Consider the following 16,495-nt stretch of genomic DNA (forward strand, 5'->3'; position numbering starts at 1 on the left):
CTGTCTCATGCTATAATATGGCACCCCCATTGTATTTACCTGGTTGGTGGGCATGGAGGAGGATGGAGGGAGTTGGCTGTCATTTACCACTATGTATACGCCCAAATGTGGGACTCTATAGTCACAAAGGCTGCCCAGATGTGATAGGGGGGAAATACTCGGCATATGTCAGGGAGTGAGGAGTCAGACATACAAGGAGGTGCAATTAAAGGTAGGTTTATTATACAAAAACAAGACAGAGTCTATGCAAGTCCAACAGCAACAGCGGATGACTTGGTAGAACAGTAGCCAGGAAGGATAGTCGCCAGAGCCGGGGTCAGAAGCCAGGAAGGATAATCGCCAGAGCCGGGGTCAGAAGCCAGGAAGGATGATCGCCAGAGCCGGGGTCAGAAGCCAGGAAGGATGGGCGCCAGAGCCGGGGTCAGAAGCCAGGAAGGAGTCTTGCCAAAGCCGAGTCGGTATCCAGGAGAGCAATGAGAAACTAAACAGGAGCTTGCTGCTGTGCAACAGACAGGACACGAATGCAATGGACAGCTATAAACAGCAGACTTATATGTGATAAGCCGCCACCTCCTGGGGGAGGAGCCGCAGAGGGCTGAAAGCATAAAGGATCCCACAATGCTTTGCAGACACCTAAGATGGATGCCAGCACATGGAGCAGCACAAGCCCTGAGGAAAGGTAGGACCTTGACAGCATAGAAACTCTCTAAAAACTGAGCATGTGCAGAGTTGCCACTACCATTGTAAAATCCCCAGCTGAATTGGGGACATGAACAGAAGGTGGCAATAGTGAGCAGCCGGATCAACCAGGTTTTTTGCAAAATACAGAAAACGAATCTCATAGTGACTAAGTGAGTGTAAACAGCATGTAATGCAGCATTTATCGATAGTTTTTTATTATTTGGGTTTAGTGACACTTTAAGCCTGTATAACCTAACACGAACAGTAGAGCTGTGTGTTGTATTACTAAGTTTCACATTCACATGAAATAAAAATGACTGGATGAATCATGAAACATTGAGATGTAATCTCATGTGCTTAATTTATCATCTGTTAGTAGCACAAGCCCGCTCCTGTTCTGTCTCATAATATATTCCCTTTAATGGTTTTCCCAGTTAGCACGGGGAGCTCTTATGTTCAGGAAATGTAGGTTCTCTCCTGTGTAATAAACCACAAAACTTTATAAAGCTACAAGGGACATCTATACAGTTTTGTTTAAGCTAATGCAGTCAGCTGGTGAAAGCTGCCTGAGGTTAATTTGTCTCTCAGCTGCTGCATAATGAGCCTTTTATGTATACATGACAAGCCAGAGAGGAGAGGTCTGCTTGTGGTAACAGAGAAGAGTTGACATTTACCAGGAAGCAGAGGGTGAAGCTGCATCAATGGATCGGAGGCATGGGGAGGCTCCAAGGCTTGACTACTTTGTATCCTATGTCCACTGCTACAGTGTACGTCTCCTCTTCGTGTTGCCTGTCTGTCATGTGTTCTATCCCTGTATTGCATTTTCAGTCATTTGGGTAGGCAGATTAATATTTTATAGGATTGTTGACTTGTGAATTTTGTATGACAGGTTTAAAGCCATTTTAAGACATTCTTTGTGTGCTATAGTGCGGCAGCGAATCATGATTTGAGCATATGTAATACTACTGTATGTATAGTGGATGATTATTGGTGTTAAAGGGCTAGTCTGACAAAAAAATGATATTTTCATTTTGGAAGGATATTAACATAACTTATTAGCATCATTAGACTATCAGGAACGTAATCAGAAACATCTCCTGTGGGTCTCACCCCACTTGTTGGATTCTTTTTAGCTGTTTTATGAATTGTACTATTAAGCATGCAAAGTAGGACTCCTTGTTGGCTTTGACAGCACTATAAGGAGGTTACTGAGTCTGAGCATCCCCACTATTGCTGAAAAAACCTTTTAGAAGTAATCACCTCTTCACCTTTGCTCTTTTTTCCTCCTGTGGAGTGCTTATACTGTATATTTATCTTTTCTTGTTTTTCATATATGAATAGTATTTTGTAGTTTATTATAGTCATGAGGAATTTCGGTATTTCCTAACATATTTATTTGCTCTTAGCATAACCATATAGTTTATAGTGCTTTTATCAATGATCATGTTAAAGTGATGGCAAATTTTCATCTTGTAAAAGAAACCATTCAGTTTAAAATAGAAATGAAAGGCAAAATGTGTGTATAATTCTAAAAAAAATTATAAATACCATATCCCCCCCCCCCCTTCCTTTTTTTTTTTTATCACATTTTCTGTAAGCTCCTTATACAGCTGGGGGAGGAGAAGCAGCAGCACACTGAACTTCTCAGTGAATGGCTGTGCAGGGTGGGGGGTGTGTCAGGACAAGTCTGATCATTGGAGGAGAGCAGGCTGAGTTCTCAGCACAGCTAGAGAACTGACCACATTGGACAGCGATAGGAAAGCAGAGAGCCTGACAGGAACACCAGGGATTTCACACAAAAGAAGCATTACAAAGAGAGCAGGATGCTTTTTCATACAAGTACATGGTACAACAGGCACATATCAGGAATATAAAATGTTGAGCTTACGTATTCTTTAAGTTTTACTGAAAGACTACTATGTGTAGGCATTTGCAACTATACTATATGTGGGCATTTGCAAGCCATCAATGCCAGGTTCTAGGTGAAGGACAAACTCTGCATTGCCAGATTCCAGCCTGAATCTCCATTCATGGTCATGACCTGGAAAATGATTTTTGGAATTATATTGGTTGCTGTAAGCAACACAATCTTAGTTTCACATAAGTCAATAAATGTGTTTTGCTAGCAGTGACCACTGAGTCAGAGTCCTCTAAAAGGCCATAAATGATATTGTTTTTAGTAAAAATGTAAGTCTGTTCTGATTTATTTAGTATTTTGCAGCTGAGGTGGAACCTTCTGTGTTTTGGGTTTTAAATGATGGAAATCCTACCTCCCAACTTTCTGAGATGAGAAAAAGGGACAACTTTAGTACAAAGTATGTTAGCAAAGGACATACCCCTGCCAGTTACACAGACCATGAATTTAATTAATAATTATTGGATAAATCTCGAGTTCCTATTTTGACTATTACTTTTCCTTTGTACTGGCTTTTCAAACTAACGGATGCAATTTAGTGGTTGAATGAAAGGTTTAGTGCTACGAACACATATTGCTTTAGAGATCCATCCAATTAAAAAGAGGTGCATCTGAGCAGGAAGGATGGACAGATGCATTTAATTTCCAAGGAGAGACAGTCCCTCCAAATGAGGACATTTGGGACCTAAGTAAAAGTGCTTGAGCTTGTGTATCCTGAACTGGTGCCAGTGGTAGCAAGTACATCAGTTATATGTACTGTACAGCATTGATGCTTTACTACCACAATATTTGCTCCTTCCTCCAAATTTCAAGTAGATTGTCAAAATTATTTTGCCATGGTCAATAGGGCTTTTATGGAAGCAGTTAAGGGCTACATGTGGTCAAACATACCATTGTTCTAGAGCAGGGTTTCTCAACCAGGGTTCCATGGATCCTAGGGTTCCTCCAGATGTTCTTAGGGGTTCGTTGAGCAATTTATGCCTCTCAGGTAAGTTCCCACTGACCCCATTGATCTTTTTAGCAATCTGTAAGGGGGTAATTGTCAGGAATGGACTGGCCAGCAATGGTGGGACTCGCCTGCCTTATGGGCTGCAGTACCGGGGCTGGCCAGCGGGTGCTCCCAGCAATCAGAGACTCAACCTTGCAGCCAGCTAAACACCTGAAACTGCTTACACTGGTGTATTTAAGGGATGGCCAGACCTGCAGACTCTGCCTTGGTGTATGTTTCTCCTGGGCCCTGTATCTGCTCCCTGTTCCTGTTCGATTCTCTGCTGACCCTGCTCTAATCCCTGGCTTGTCTGACCATTCTCCCGCTCCTGATCCCTGGCTTGTCTGACCATCCCTCTGCCTGACCCTCTGTACCACGCTGCCCGCTACCTGCTGAACCTGGCTTGTGACCCCGACCATTCTCCGCTTGCTCCCCCTGTACCTACCTGCCCGATTGATATTGACCCGGCCTGCCTGACGACGCTTGCATTGTATGTACTGTTATTTGTGGGTGGTTTGGTTTGGTTTGTTTGCACTGTGTTATGTTTTAGTATTGCACTGCGTTTATGTTTGTATTGTTAGTGTTAATAAATTACATTGTTTATAACATATCTGAAGTCTGCGTTTCCCTGCGTCAGTCACACACCTCTGGTCACACCCGGGAGCCCTGACAGTAATTCTTCCCAATAACCACAAGTGTAAGGAGCATTCTTCCATCTGACTATCACACCAATGTATCATGAATTGTAGATATAGTCATTTTTAGCAGGGGTTCCCTGAGACCGGAAAGTTTTGTCAACGGTTCCTTTGCGTTGAAAAGGTTGAGAGAGGCTGTTCTAGAGACTGAAATTTGGTGTATACATCAGAGTTTGCTCAAAGCTGCTGAGACTTTTCCTTTTGTTAAACTCCTAATAACACCATGATGGAGAGACTTTCTCAGCTATTTAGGACAGTAATAATGTTCAACAACTTACTAAAGGTGCATATGCTTATGCCCACGTATGGGCAAATAGTAGAGGGGTTTTGACAGATCAGTGGCATATCTGAAGCTCCTACTTAGTGGTCGTGGTGCTGCTACAGGAGCATCTTTCAGCCTGTTGGTTGAGCTATTGTCTGTGACATGACTGGGTAGGCCAGCACCCAAGCATATTTCAACCTTCTACAAGTGCATGTTACATTACCACCTTAGCAAACCCATAGAACCAGATCCATCTGGGAGGTAAGAGGGAAACAATGGGCATTATTTCTGACACAATTGCTTAGTACGTTGTGGTGTTTGAAATAAATAAAGGTCTGGGAAGCTCTGGATGTTCTAACAAAATAACCCAGTTTTAGCTTCTTAAAGTATATGTAAACCCTCACTTTGTAATTAAAACAACCTATTCAGTTTAAAATGAAAATTAAAAGCAAAAAATTTGAGTATACATATAAAACTCATGATAAATACCCTTTTTCCCCCTTTTATATACATACCCTCTGTTCTCAGCTGCATAAGGAGTTGGGGAAGGAGAAACTGCCTCACACTGAGTTTTCCAGTGAATGGCTGTGCAGGGAAGGTGTGGGGAGATGTGTGTGAACACAAACCTAATCATTGGAGGAGAGCAGGCTGAGTTCCCAGCACAGCCAGAACATTGACCTTGTTGTGCGTCATTCCTAGTGTGGTCAGTTTTTCGTAGGAAAACAGAGGAACTAGCAGGAACACCAGGGATTTTGCACAAAGGAAGCAACATAGGGAGAATAGGATACTTTTTTTTTATGCAAGTACACTTTACAGCAGGAGCATATCAGGAATATGAAATGTTGAGTTTCTTGAAGTTTTCGTAGATTATTAGCAGCTAGCAAAGAATGCAAGACGATGCCAGTCTATCCTCCCTTATACTGTTCTCTGGTTTTAATCCAATGTAATCATTCTTCGGCCTGGCCAGGGGCGGATTGACCATTCGAACACACTCGGGCACAGCCCGAGGGCCTGGGGTCAGTAGGGGGCCCCATGAAATGCCCCGGTACACTTTTTTTTTTTTATAGGCTTTTATGAGTGTGGGCAAGGACACAGGGGCCCCATGATCCCTATTGCCCAGGGGCCCCATGAGTTGTCAGTCCGCCCCTGGGCCTGGCAGTATCTGGAAAGTGTAATTATAAAGGAAGGTGGGCAAAGTGTGAAGTAAAGAGCTTGCAAAATTACATATTTCAATATTCCACCTTCGAGCAGGAACTTTATACTGATCACTGGTATTTAGTGTTCTTTTCCCAGCTATGAGCTTGGGATTAGTCAGTAATAACACTAGACAAGTATACAGATGGGAATAGGCAGTTGTAGTCCTGAAAGCATTGCAAAATAAAGCCAACTGCTTCTACATACTCTACTGTATATATTGTATATATAAAATATAAATTATATACTGTATATAAAATAATCACATTTTGTAGCTTTGCAGCCTGAAATGAAGACAGACACGGTTTTTGTGTTTTTCCAGCTGTATTTATAACTTAAAACATTCAAATGAAAGATTGAACACCAACATGTCAGGAAAAAAAAGAAATTAAAAAACAATCACTGAGTTGGAAAAAGGATCACCCCCACCTAAAAATGACTTGTAAACTCATTCAGGTGTAGCTAATCACCTTCACAATGGCACACAAAGCCATTTTGACTTTCAACTGTGATCAGCTGTGATCATTTTGATTAGCTCAGCATGAAAAGTGCTTATCTGGATCATTTCAGTCCCTGCAACTGATGCAAACAATCAACTATGAGTGGCAAGGCACTGTCAAAAGATCTCTGGGATAAAGTTGTGGACAGGCACAAGTCAGGAGATGGATCCAAAAAAAAATCAAAGGTTTTATCAATGCATTGAAGTCTATTTTTAAGAAGTGGAAGGTATTTGGTTCAACATAGATCCTTCCTGGAGCAGGACATTGCTCCAAATTGGATGAAGGAGCCAGGAGGAAAGAGGCTAAGAAGAGGCTTATAGCTACTCTGAAGCAATTGCAGGAATTTATGACAAAGAGCGGTCATTGTGTGCATGTGACAAGGATATCACAAATTCTCCACAAATGTGGCTTGTATAGGAGGGTTGCAAGAAAAAAGTCACTCCTCAAGAAGGGCAACATGCAGTCATGACTGAGCTTTGCCAAAATGCATCTTGAAGATTCCGAGGCCACAAGGAAAAAGGTGTTATGGTCAGATGAGACTAAAATTTAACTACTTGGCCTCAACACTAAACGATATGTCTGATGGAAATCCTATGCAGCTCACCATCCATATAACACCATTCCTACAATAACGCATGGAGATGGGAATATCCTGGCATTGGGGAGGGGGGGGGGTTCTCTGCAGCAAGGACTGGAGCACTTGTCAGGATAGAAGGAAAAATGGATGGGTAAAAATACTTTCAAATTCTTTAGGAAAATCTGCTGCCTTCTGCCAGAAAGTAGTCAATGGGAAGACATGACAATGACCAAAAGCACACATCAAAAATGACCACAGTGGTTGAAGAAGAAAAGGGTGAATGTCCTTGCATGGCCTAGTCAGAGCCCAGACTTGAAACTCATTGAAAATCTGTGGAATGACTTGAAGACTGCAGTCCATGAATGGTCACCATCAAATTTAACTGAACTTGAGTAGTTCTGCAAAGAAGAGTAGGCAAATATTGCAAAATCTAGATGTGCAACGTTAGTAGAGACATATCACAACAGAGTAAAGACTGAAATTAAAGTAAAAGGTGGTTCAACAAAATACTGACAGGAGGGGGTGATCCTTTTTCCAACTCAGTGATTCTGTTTTTTAATTTTTTTTCTTCTGACTTGTTGGTGTTATAAGTTGGATGTCATAAGTTGCACTGAGTAAACACAGCTGGATAAAACAAAAACTGTAGCAGTCTTCATTTCAGGCCGCAGAGCAATAAAATGTGATTATTTTAGCAGGGGGTGATTCTTTTCTATACCTACTGTATATAGTGTGTTCCAAACACATTTTAGACTATGTATTTATTTTTCGACATACACAAGAATTCTTTTAAGGAAGCTACATGGTTGACATATGCTCTGTAGAGCCTTTTGGGACCTAAGATGGCTGAGTGTTTCTCCATTGTTTGAAGATAGCTTTCTTGGGACTGTTTTAGTAAAACAAATTACAAGATAAGCCACTTAGAGGTTATTGTTGTTGGTGAAAATCTGCCAAGAGCTTTGTAGGTTTGCACTAAGCTAAGAGGGCCATTAAAGATTCGTGATGGGAAAATCTGATTTATGGCATAACAAACAAGTAAATTCTGAAAATGTTATTCATACAAAGTGTTTGTGGCCTCTCAATACTTATGAATAGAACTGGCTATGTTAGCAATCTGCAAACAATAAAGCAGGTTCTGCCTCAAGGTAGCCCAGCGATGGCCAGAAATTACTGCCTACTTGTGTGCAGGTTGTGGATACAGTCCAGTTCTTTGATAGAAGCAACAGTGTTGTGATGTTGTAAACCATGCACACAGGCTGTTTGGTGTAGGGTTGCCATTGGTAAAAAAGGTATTAGGGATGCGGTTAGAATTCGCTGGGCAGATTTGCTTTTTCTCAGTACTGATTAAATGCTATAAGGGAGGCCCACATCTGCCTGACATGAACAATTTGTGCTCATCATTGGAGCCAATCCCAATCCTAATTTAATTCTTCCATCTGCTATGGGCAACAATAACAGTGGAGTTGATTTACTAAGATTGGAGTGTGCAAAATATGGTACAGCTGTGCATAAAAAAACAATCAGCTTCCAAGTTTTATTGTCAAAGCTTAATTGAACAATTAAGCAACAGAAGCTGATTGGCTACCATGCACAGCAGCACTATATTTTGCTCTCTCCAGTTTTAGTAAATCAACCCCAGTGTGTCCTTCAACCACTAAAGCAGCCTTTTCCACAAGTTCTAATGTTGCAATACCCTATTGTTAAACATATCTATGTATTCATAGTAAAGATTGCAAACTGAGCAAATTTCCATTTATCCTAAATAATTTGACCTACAGCATTTCTCTGTGAAACATTCGTAATTCTTTGACTTTTATTATCCAGGCGGGGCTGAGAACTCTTCATGACATTGGTCCAGAAATTCGACGAGCCATATCATGTGACTTGCAGGATGATGAGCCAGAGCAAAACAACCATGAAGAGGAAGAAGAAGATATATACAGGGTAAACAATTCACAGTAGAGTATAGATGGATTACTTATTGAGTTTAGTACAGTAGATGGTTTTGTAATTTAGAACATGTCCTGGCATCAGTCAGGTTAATAGCTGTCACAGAGTAACCATTAAGGTGATTATAAACCTTTGCTTTTTTTTTTAAATAACAAACATGTTATATTTACCTGCTCTGTGCAATGGTTTTCCATAGAACAGCCCTGATTCTCTTCTTCTCGGGTCCCCCTCTGGCATTGTCCACTCATCCCCTCCTGCCAAGTAGCCACTCCTGTGCCTGGGTCAATGGACACACAGAGCACGGCTTGGCCCCACTCCCTCCTCACTGGCTGTGACTAGCAGGAGCCAATGGCTCCCGCTTCTGCCTCTCTGTCCAATGAGGAGAGAGAGCCACTTCTCTTATGCACATTGCTGGAACGAGATTGGGCTCATGTAAGTATAAAGAGGAACTGGGGGGGGGGGGAGCAGCACTCTGAAGGACAATGCATTAAGGTAAAAAAACCTTCAGGCTTTAGAATCACTTTTTAATGGAGAAAAAAAAGTGCAAAAGGTCTGGCTTTAAATTTTGTTTGGATTGCATCTGTGCCAGTCTGCTCAATGAATAAGTAATAAGTAAGGTGAGCTAGAACGATTATTTCACATATTAATAGTGAAGTACTGCCCTTTCAGGGCCTAAAAGGGTGCAGGGGTAACCACAGAAGTGGCCACATGTTCAGACCAGGCCTTCTGTTCCAATGAGGATGCTTAGCCAACAATTTTATACTTTAGGAAAGTTAAGTAAATTTTAAATGGATACAGTGCCTTGAAAAAGTATTCCCTTGAAATTTTCCACATTTTGTCATGTTACAACCAAAAACTTAAATGTATTTTATTGGGATTTTATGTGATAGACTAACACAAAGTGGCACAAAATTGTGAAGTGGAAGGAAAATGATAAATGGTTTTCAACACTTTTTACAAATAAATATGTGAAAAGTGTGACGTGCATTTGTATTCAGTCCCCTTTACTTTGATACCCCTAACTAAAATCTAGTGGAACCAATTGCCTTCAGAAGTCACCTAATTACTAAATAGTCCACCCGTGTGTAATTTAATCAGTATAAATACAGCAGATACTTCCGCTTTAGCTGACAAGTGTATGCAGAACACAGTGAAGTATCTACCCTACTGTTCAAAGCTCTGTTTTATAATTCCACCTTTGTTTTGTTCATAAAAGGGAGCTGTGTCTTGCCTTCTGCAATGCAGCAAGTATACTGTACCTGCACCCTTGCATCCTTATAACCAGCACCAGTGAGATACCAGGAAGAGAAGTGTAATGATTCAGGTGGTCACTCTGTTGACATCAGGAGAACCCCCTGTGTTATTTGGGCTTCTTGTTTTAGAAGCGCAGTGAACATGCACATTAACTTGTTAGTGGTACGGGCTTCAGATCCAGGAAGTGAATGGCAGTATATGACGATACAGTATGTGGGCTAGCAAAGAAGGACTGAGGATATTATAAGGTTTGTATTTGGTATTTCTCCCTGTTATACCTTTTAAAAAAAATACAGATCATTAGTTGTAGTTCCACTTTAGCCAGTTAGGTCTAAGCCTACTCTTAATGATATTGTGTGGGTTTGTAATTTGGGAGAATTGTTGCACATACTAACCACTTCTTTATGAATATTCCTGTAAATGAGAATATGAGTGATTGCAGTGGGCAGAAAGAACTTTGGAAAATGTTTAAAAGTTGATATATATATATTTGGATAGCATTTGGACCATAAAAATCAAAGAATAACGTTCATAATGCTTAGTTACAGAAAAATTAATGAATATCACTTCACTTGCAGAGGAATGGTGGTCTGTTTGGAAACCATGTCAACCATGTGGGGAATGACAGGCGTGATTCCTATCAGCAGACTAACACCACACGGCGCCCTCTGCATGTGCAACGTCCATCGATCCGCTCTGCGAGCGACACTGACAAATCTGTGTATTCCCACTCTGGCAACTCTGTGCATCACAACCATCATAACCATGAATACTCTGGGAAACATGTACCAAACTCCACCAACGCCAACCTAAACAATGCCAACGTGTTCAAACCCGCTAATGGGAAACATTCTAGCCTCACCGTTCATAATCACACGTCTGAGAATGGCTACTATACCTACTCAAGGAATGACTACGAGAAACCAAGAAAATCCAGTATTAAAAGGTAACCCTGATAGCAAAATGTTCTTTAAAATGAATCCAGTAATGGTTGCACATCTAATTTTGCCATAGTGGCTTTCTATTACAGAAAAAAACCCTTTCTTGGTGTGCTCAATAAGCATTTCTATTCTGAGTATCAAGGCTCTCAGCACTCCTGCATACACAGTCACAGTTCTGCTCTGATTTACGGGATGCAGGCAGACAAATACAGACAGATATTTTGGCTGGGGATAGGAACTCACAGAGCTTCTGATTTGGATACTATTGTTATTATTAGTTGTTATCAGCAGGGCAAGAAGATATAAGAATTTAAATAATTTTATATTGTTTGATTAGTTTGAAGCTCCTTAAAATGTTGCACAAATTTTGTCTGTTGCAGATTACCTGCTTGTATTGACAATTGATTTTTTTTTTTTTGAAAGGTTAGATATGGGAGTTAAAATAGTAAACAAGGTGCTCATGCACTATTGGATATGTGATTGCAACAAAATAAGTGAATGACCAAATAAACCTATTGCTGCAGTCCTCTAATTGTGTAAACTTATCACAATGAAATAATATAGAAAACAATAGGACCGTGCATAATTAAAAACAAAACATATGCATATCTACAGTAATAGCCAGTCCCAAATATGTAGACCCAGTGCTGGAGCTGGTGGTTCATATATAATCTTCAAAAAAATGTTCCACTGTGCATGACAAAAGTGCTCCAAATGGACTGATACTCACCACTATTCAATGACCATCTATTTCTAGAATGGTCATTCATGCTTTCTAATTGTACATCCCAAAATTTCAGGTCTCCAATATATGAACCTATACTCATATCCAAAGATGATCCATGAGGCTCAACAAAGTAGTTGTCAAAAGGTTGGTGGTTTCCAGACCCCCGCAGGTGCAAGAAATTAGATGTATATATCACCATGTAAAGAAAAAATAGAGAAGAAAGGGACATCCCATAGTGTAAACCTGTATGGTATATTTATTGGGGGTAAAATCAATAAAACACACTCCAAGCAGGGTGCCTGGACCCTTCACCTGGTGTATTCAGCTTTGTTACTCAGAGATGGAGAACACTGCACTGGATGCTCACCAGAGTGGCGTGTGTGTTCCAGAGGGTGAATGTGATGTCGGTGGATGTTGCGTCATCAAACTTCGACGTGTTTCAATACAAGATCATCATCAGGAAGTGCCTTAGATTAGTTTGAAGCTCCTTAAAATGTTGCACAAATTTTGTCTGTTGCAGATTACCTGCTTGTATTGACAACTGATTTTTTTTGAAAGGTTAGATATGACAGTTAACCGTTTATGTCTATGCTGCCTTACCTGGCTGTATTTTGAAATTATTATTGCTGTTGTTTTTTTTGGCTTCGGAGCCGCGTGTCTCTAACACAGTTTTATGTTATTCTCAGCTGACTCTTAGGTGCTCACACTGCTCTGTCTGAACACTTGCTGCTTTATAGCCTTTCTAAAAGCATGGATCCAAACAGAAATAGCCTTATCAATGCATTTACCAATGTATTTTCTATTTAATGTTTTGAGTAGGGTGTCTAGTTATAATTTAGTATGATATTTGCATGGGGGTGGAAATCAAGCTTTTTATTTGGGACATCAAAGGCCAGATACTGGACAAATCTCTTTGCAGCAATTCACTTTCCAGTGCATTTAGCAAAATCCTGCTATAAATGAAGACTGTAAAAGATTTCTCTTTTTAAAGAAAAATTCTGAAAACAAGTGTAGCTGAGAAGTCAAATGTCTCAGTGAAACAATTAATATAATTTAGCTGACACATAAATCCATATATTTTAATCTTTTAACCCCAGCGTGCTGTATTTTTTGCATGAAACATTAACCTTTTTCTTCTTCTTAGACTCTCTGCAGGTTGGTGGCAATACTGTGTCACTCTGTCTGCCTTTCGTTGTGCTGTCTACATATGTAATAACTGATATTTATTTTATGTCTAATAAATATCTTCCCATATTTGTATGGCTTTTCCGGATAGGACCCGCTATTATGAGACTTATATTAGGTATGTTCCTCTGTGTCTGTCGATAACTGCTTGCGCCATACAATATATGCGAAGCCCATGGTTATTACATGCTCTGCTTCAGTGTCTGTGTCTCTGCATGACCTGTGTAATTGTAGTGTCTGATTTTCACTTTCTATGTCAGAGATGTTCTGCAATACCATATTTTGGCTGACAACTAACACAGTTCATCTAAATATCAATATGGCAGTCAGGGATGTCCTAATGAATGTAAACTGTGGAATCGTGACATCAGCCTTAGTGAGAAGGTGGTCCGTAGAATTATCTGCCTAAGAAAATGGTGATGGCCAGCAGCCTGTATTAAATTACTAGCTCTTGACATCTTGAAAACTTCACTGCCAAGGGCATCTATTGATATCTGTGCTGGAAAATGTATATATATACCCACAACATTTTTTAAGTAGGGAAGGGTTAAGACCTTGTCCTTTACTATTTTTCTGTCTGTGTCCTGTTGGGAAGATTCCTCTTCACTTTCTGTCCTGAAGACACAACAGAAAGTGGAAGCAAGGGGAATTCCCCTCTTAAGCCAGCCATAGATGGATCAAATCTCAACTGATTCAGCAGGGACAGTTGAGATTAGATCCATTTATGGGCAGCCTGGTTGTACTAAAGTTGGTCCATCGATCTACTTCAATACAGCTAGTCTGACAGTTTTTTTCTGTATGCTGCCATCAGAATCACAATAGCTCGTCAAGAGACTGACTGTGTTGATGGCAGAATTGTGCAAATTTCTTTCCTTCCACCTGTGGTGGAAGGAAAGAAAATCATATCATAATCATTAGTCAGTTGTCCCATTGTAAGACTTGCCCTCACCTCTTGTTGGTGACAACTGTAACATTTTGGGTTTCCCCTCATGTTCTATTCTTCTGGGAATGGGCTACCAGAAAGGGTCAATCTGTCTAGCGGAGACACAGACCATAATAAAAACTGAAACCCATTCCCTACTCTAATCTAAACATAAAAAAATAAAGGTTTACATATATCTGAACATTGCACATCTACAGTAGTTATGTTTTTTACAGTAGACATACACAGCTGTGGACCCACTCCCTATTTGCTGAGCCACATATTATTTCCTTGAGAGTTGCAGCTGCATAAGTGTAGGAATGCGTATTTCCTCCAATAAATAGGAAATCTAGTTTATGTACAATATGTCACTTCCTTTCCCCCATGTCATCAAAAAACAATCTATTCTAGATCATTTCTCCTGCAGACAAATGGTACGTTATTAAAGTGCAACTCCAACCATAATTCTTTAATAGGGTCGCAAATGGTTAGCACCACGTTATTTTTTTTCTTTTGTTGCAGTCTGTGGCCATGTAAGGAGGTTTCCCCTCACTCCCTATCTCAGTGACAGTATTATAACCAGACATTAAAAGAGGGAAAACATGCAACTGGCACACAGGATGGAATAAAAAGCTGAAGTTTAGTTAGTTTTCCCCCTACTTTTTAAAAACATTTTTTTTTTCTTTGTTCATGTTGTATATTTCCCTTCACTTTCTAACTGGTAACAACATTGATACTAAGACAAGAAATTAAGGTAAATCTTCTCAATCAAGCCGTAGACAGCTATACAATCTTGACAGAAGCACCAACCCATCAACACTATTCAAAGTAGAAAAGAAAAGGAGAAACACTTTTGCATTTATAGATCTTGATGTAAAGTCCTCATACAAGTTACAAATGTGAACTAGCTGATACACTATTTAAAGAAAAAGTACAGACAAAGCTCGTATGGCTGTACTTCTCCTGTGGATTCCCGGCCAGCCAGTCCAGGCTGGGGAAAGATCCCGACTTTAAAGTCGGGATCCCCCAAGATGTCTGGACCGGCACCTGGCTCAGCCTCTCAGTGAGTCGCTGAGAGCCTAGGCCAGCCGCTCCCTCCCCCGCCACACCCGCGCACTCCATTTTACGCAGAGGGGACAGAGCAGAGAGCAGTGACTGACAATTATCGTTTTCTGCTCAGAGTGGCAGGGAGAACTGAACGATTGTCAGTGTGTGTTTGCTCAGTTCTCACCCTTAGAGCCGGCGGGGGAAAAATGCAGCATTGGATCGATGCTGCACCCACCTAGGTAAGTATGATTAAAAAAAATACTTTTCTCTTAATGTTTACTGCATCAAACTACAATGTACTTAAGGCTTTGAACACACTGGATTTCTGTTGTATCTTTCAGTATGTTTAGTGCCGGTTCACACTGCTGAGAATTCTATGCGGATCAGATGCGTTCAATAAACCATAGATTCACATGTAACGTCAAAAGCATTATTTCCAATGAGGCCTGTTCACATATATGTGGTACAAATTTGATGCGGTTGAAAAAAAGGGTGCTGTGTGAGTTCATTGCGGGTGTGGTGCTAATTTCATCTCCTACTATGTCCAGTCCCCTCAGAAATCACATTCAATTCGCACCTGTCACAGCAGAAAACGCACTGTGAAACCGCATCAGATTCGCAATGCATCAGTGTGAACCGGCACTTAGAAGCCTCTGCCTTGTATAGAATACCCCTCCTCCTCAGAATCTGCAAAATCTGGTGCAGCTGTGTATGGTAGCCAATCAGCTTCTAATTTCAGCTTGTTCAATTAAGCTTTGACAAAAAACCTCAAAGCTGATTGGCTTCTATGCAGAACTGCACCAGATTTTGCACCAGTTTTAGTAATTCAACCCCAAAGTATCCCAATTGACATTGCTCTCAAAATGCCCAGAAGTACTTTTGAGCCATTCAACATTCCAAAGCTGAGAGCCTTTGCTGGCACCTGAAGTTAACAGTAATGAACTGTTGAATGGCTTGGCTTGGATGGACCCTATCTCCAGGTCATGAAAAAAATCAAGGATTATGTAGTATTTGCTCAGTTTTCAAGTGCTCCCTGGGTGCACAAACAATAATTTTAGTATTTGGCGTCAACACAAAATGACCTGCACTTTGCTAGAATTGTAAGTATAAAAACTTTAAGAACTGAGAAGTTCATTTTAAAGCCCAACTGAACTTTCAGAATAAAATCGTTAAATACATGGTGTATCAAAGGTCATACAGTTTGCTTTCCTTCTAAACCAGCAACAGCTGTAGACAATGTTGTTCCCTACTAGCAGCTGCAGAGTGGGTTCTTTACTCTCAGTAGGGAGCAGTAGTCTGTTTGCAGAGGTCATATTTTATAGCTGTGTGATAAAGAAGCTCATGGTCTTTGCTGATTGAAGCAGTCCAAAGCCTGGTACACACTATATACGTTTTGTTTCATTCAACCCAATGGGCTGAAAAGAAAAAAACCTGACAGATCGCTGTACTATTACAAGTGATCTTAGTACAACGATCTCCCCCCACTGTGCTCCTGTCAGGACACACTGATTAGTGTTCACAGCCATTGGATACGAGCGCTGCTTGGATGCCGATCGGCTGCTCATTTTTCAGCATGTTCGTTCGACAGAAGTCAATTGTGAGATCTGCTTCTTTCGGAAAGGCAGCTGTACACACAGGCCGAAAATCGGTTTCTACTGTA

The 16,495-nt window shown here is 40.6% G+C and overlaps 1 protein-coding gene across 8 annotated transcripts in view; it reads left to right on the forward strand.

The window, feature by feature from the left end:
• The window catches only part of CACNA1D (calcium voltage-gated channel subunit alpha1 D), a 537,089-nt gene that overhangs the window by 492,822 nt on the left and 27,772 nt on the right, over positions 1–16,495 (forward strand). For 7 of the 8 annotated variants that reach the window (XM_089681862.1, XM_089681863.1, XM_089681858.1 and 4 more), the window contains 3 exons: positions 8,634–8,753; positions 10,592–10,959; positions 12,958–12,984. In XM_089681862.1, the coding sequence (XP_089537988.1) occupies positions 8,634–8,753; positions 10,592–10,959; positions 12,958–12,984 (515 nt within the window). The remainder of the gene's footprint in view (positions 1–8,633; positions 8,754–10,591; positions 10,960–12,957; positions 12,985–16,495) is intronic. The other variant, XM_089681860.1, reaches the window with a different exon arrangement.

The sequence above is a fragment of the Staurois parvus genome, unplaced genomic scaffold (genome assembly GCF_062004578.1).
Source record: "Staurois parvus isolate SC_StPar_1 unplaced genomic scaffold, SC_StPar_1.0 ptg000282l, whole genome shotgun sequence".
Taxonomy (NCBI): domain Eukaryota; kingdom Metazoa; phylum Chordata; class Amphibia; order Anura; family Ranidae; genus Staurois; species Staurois parvus.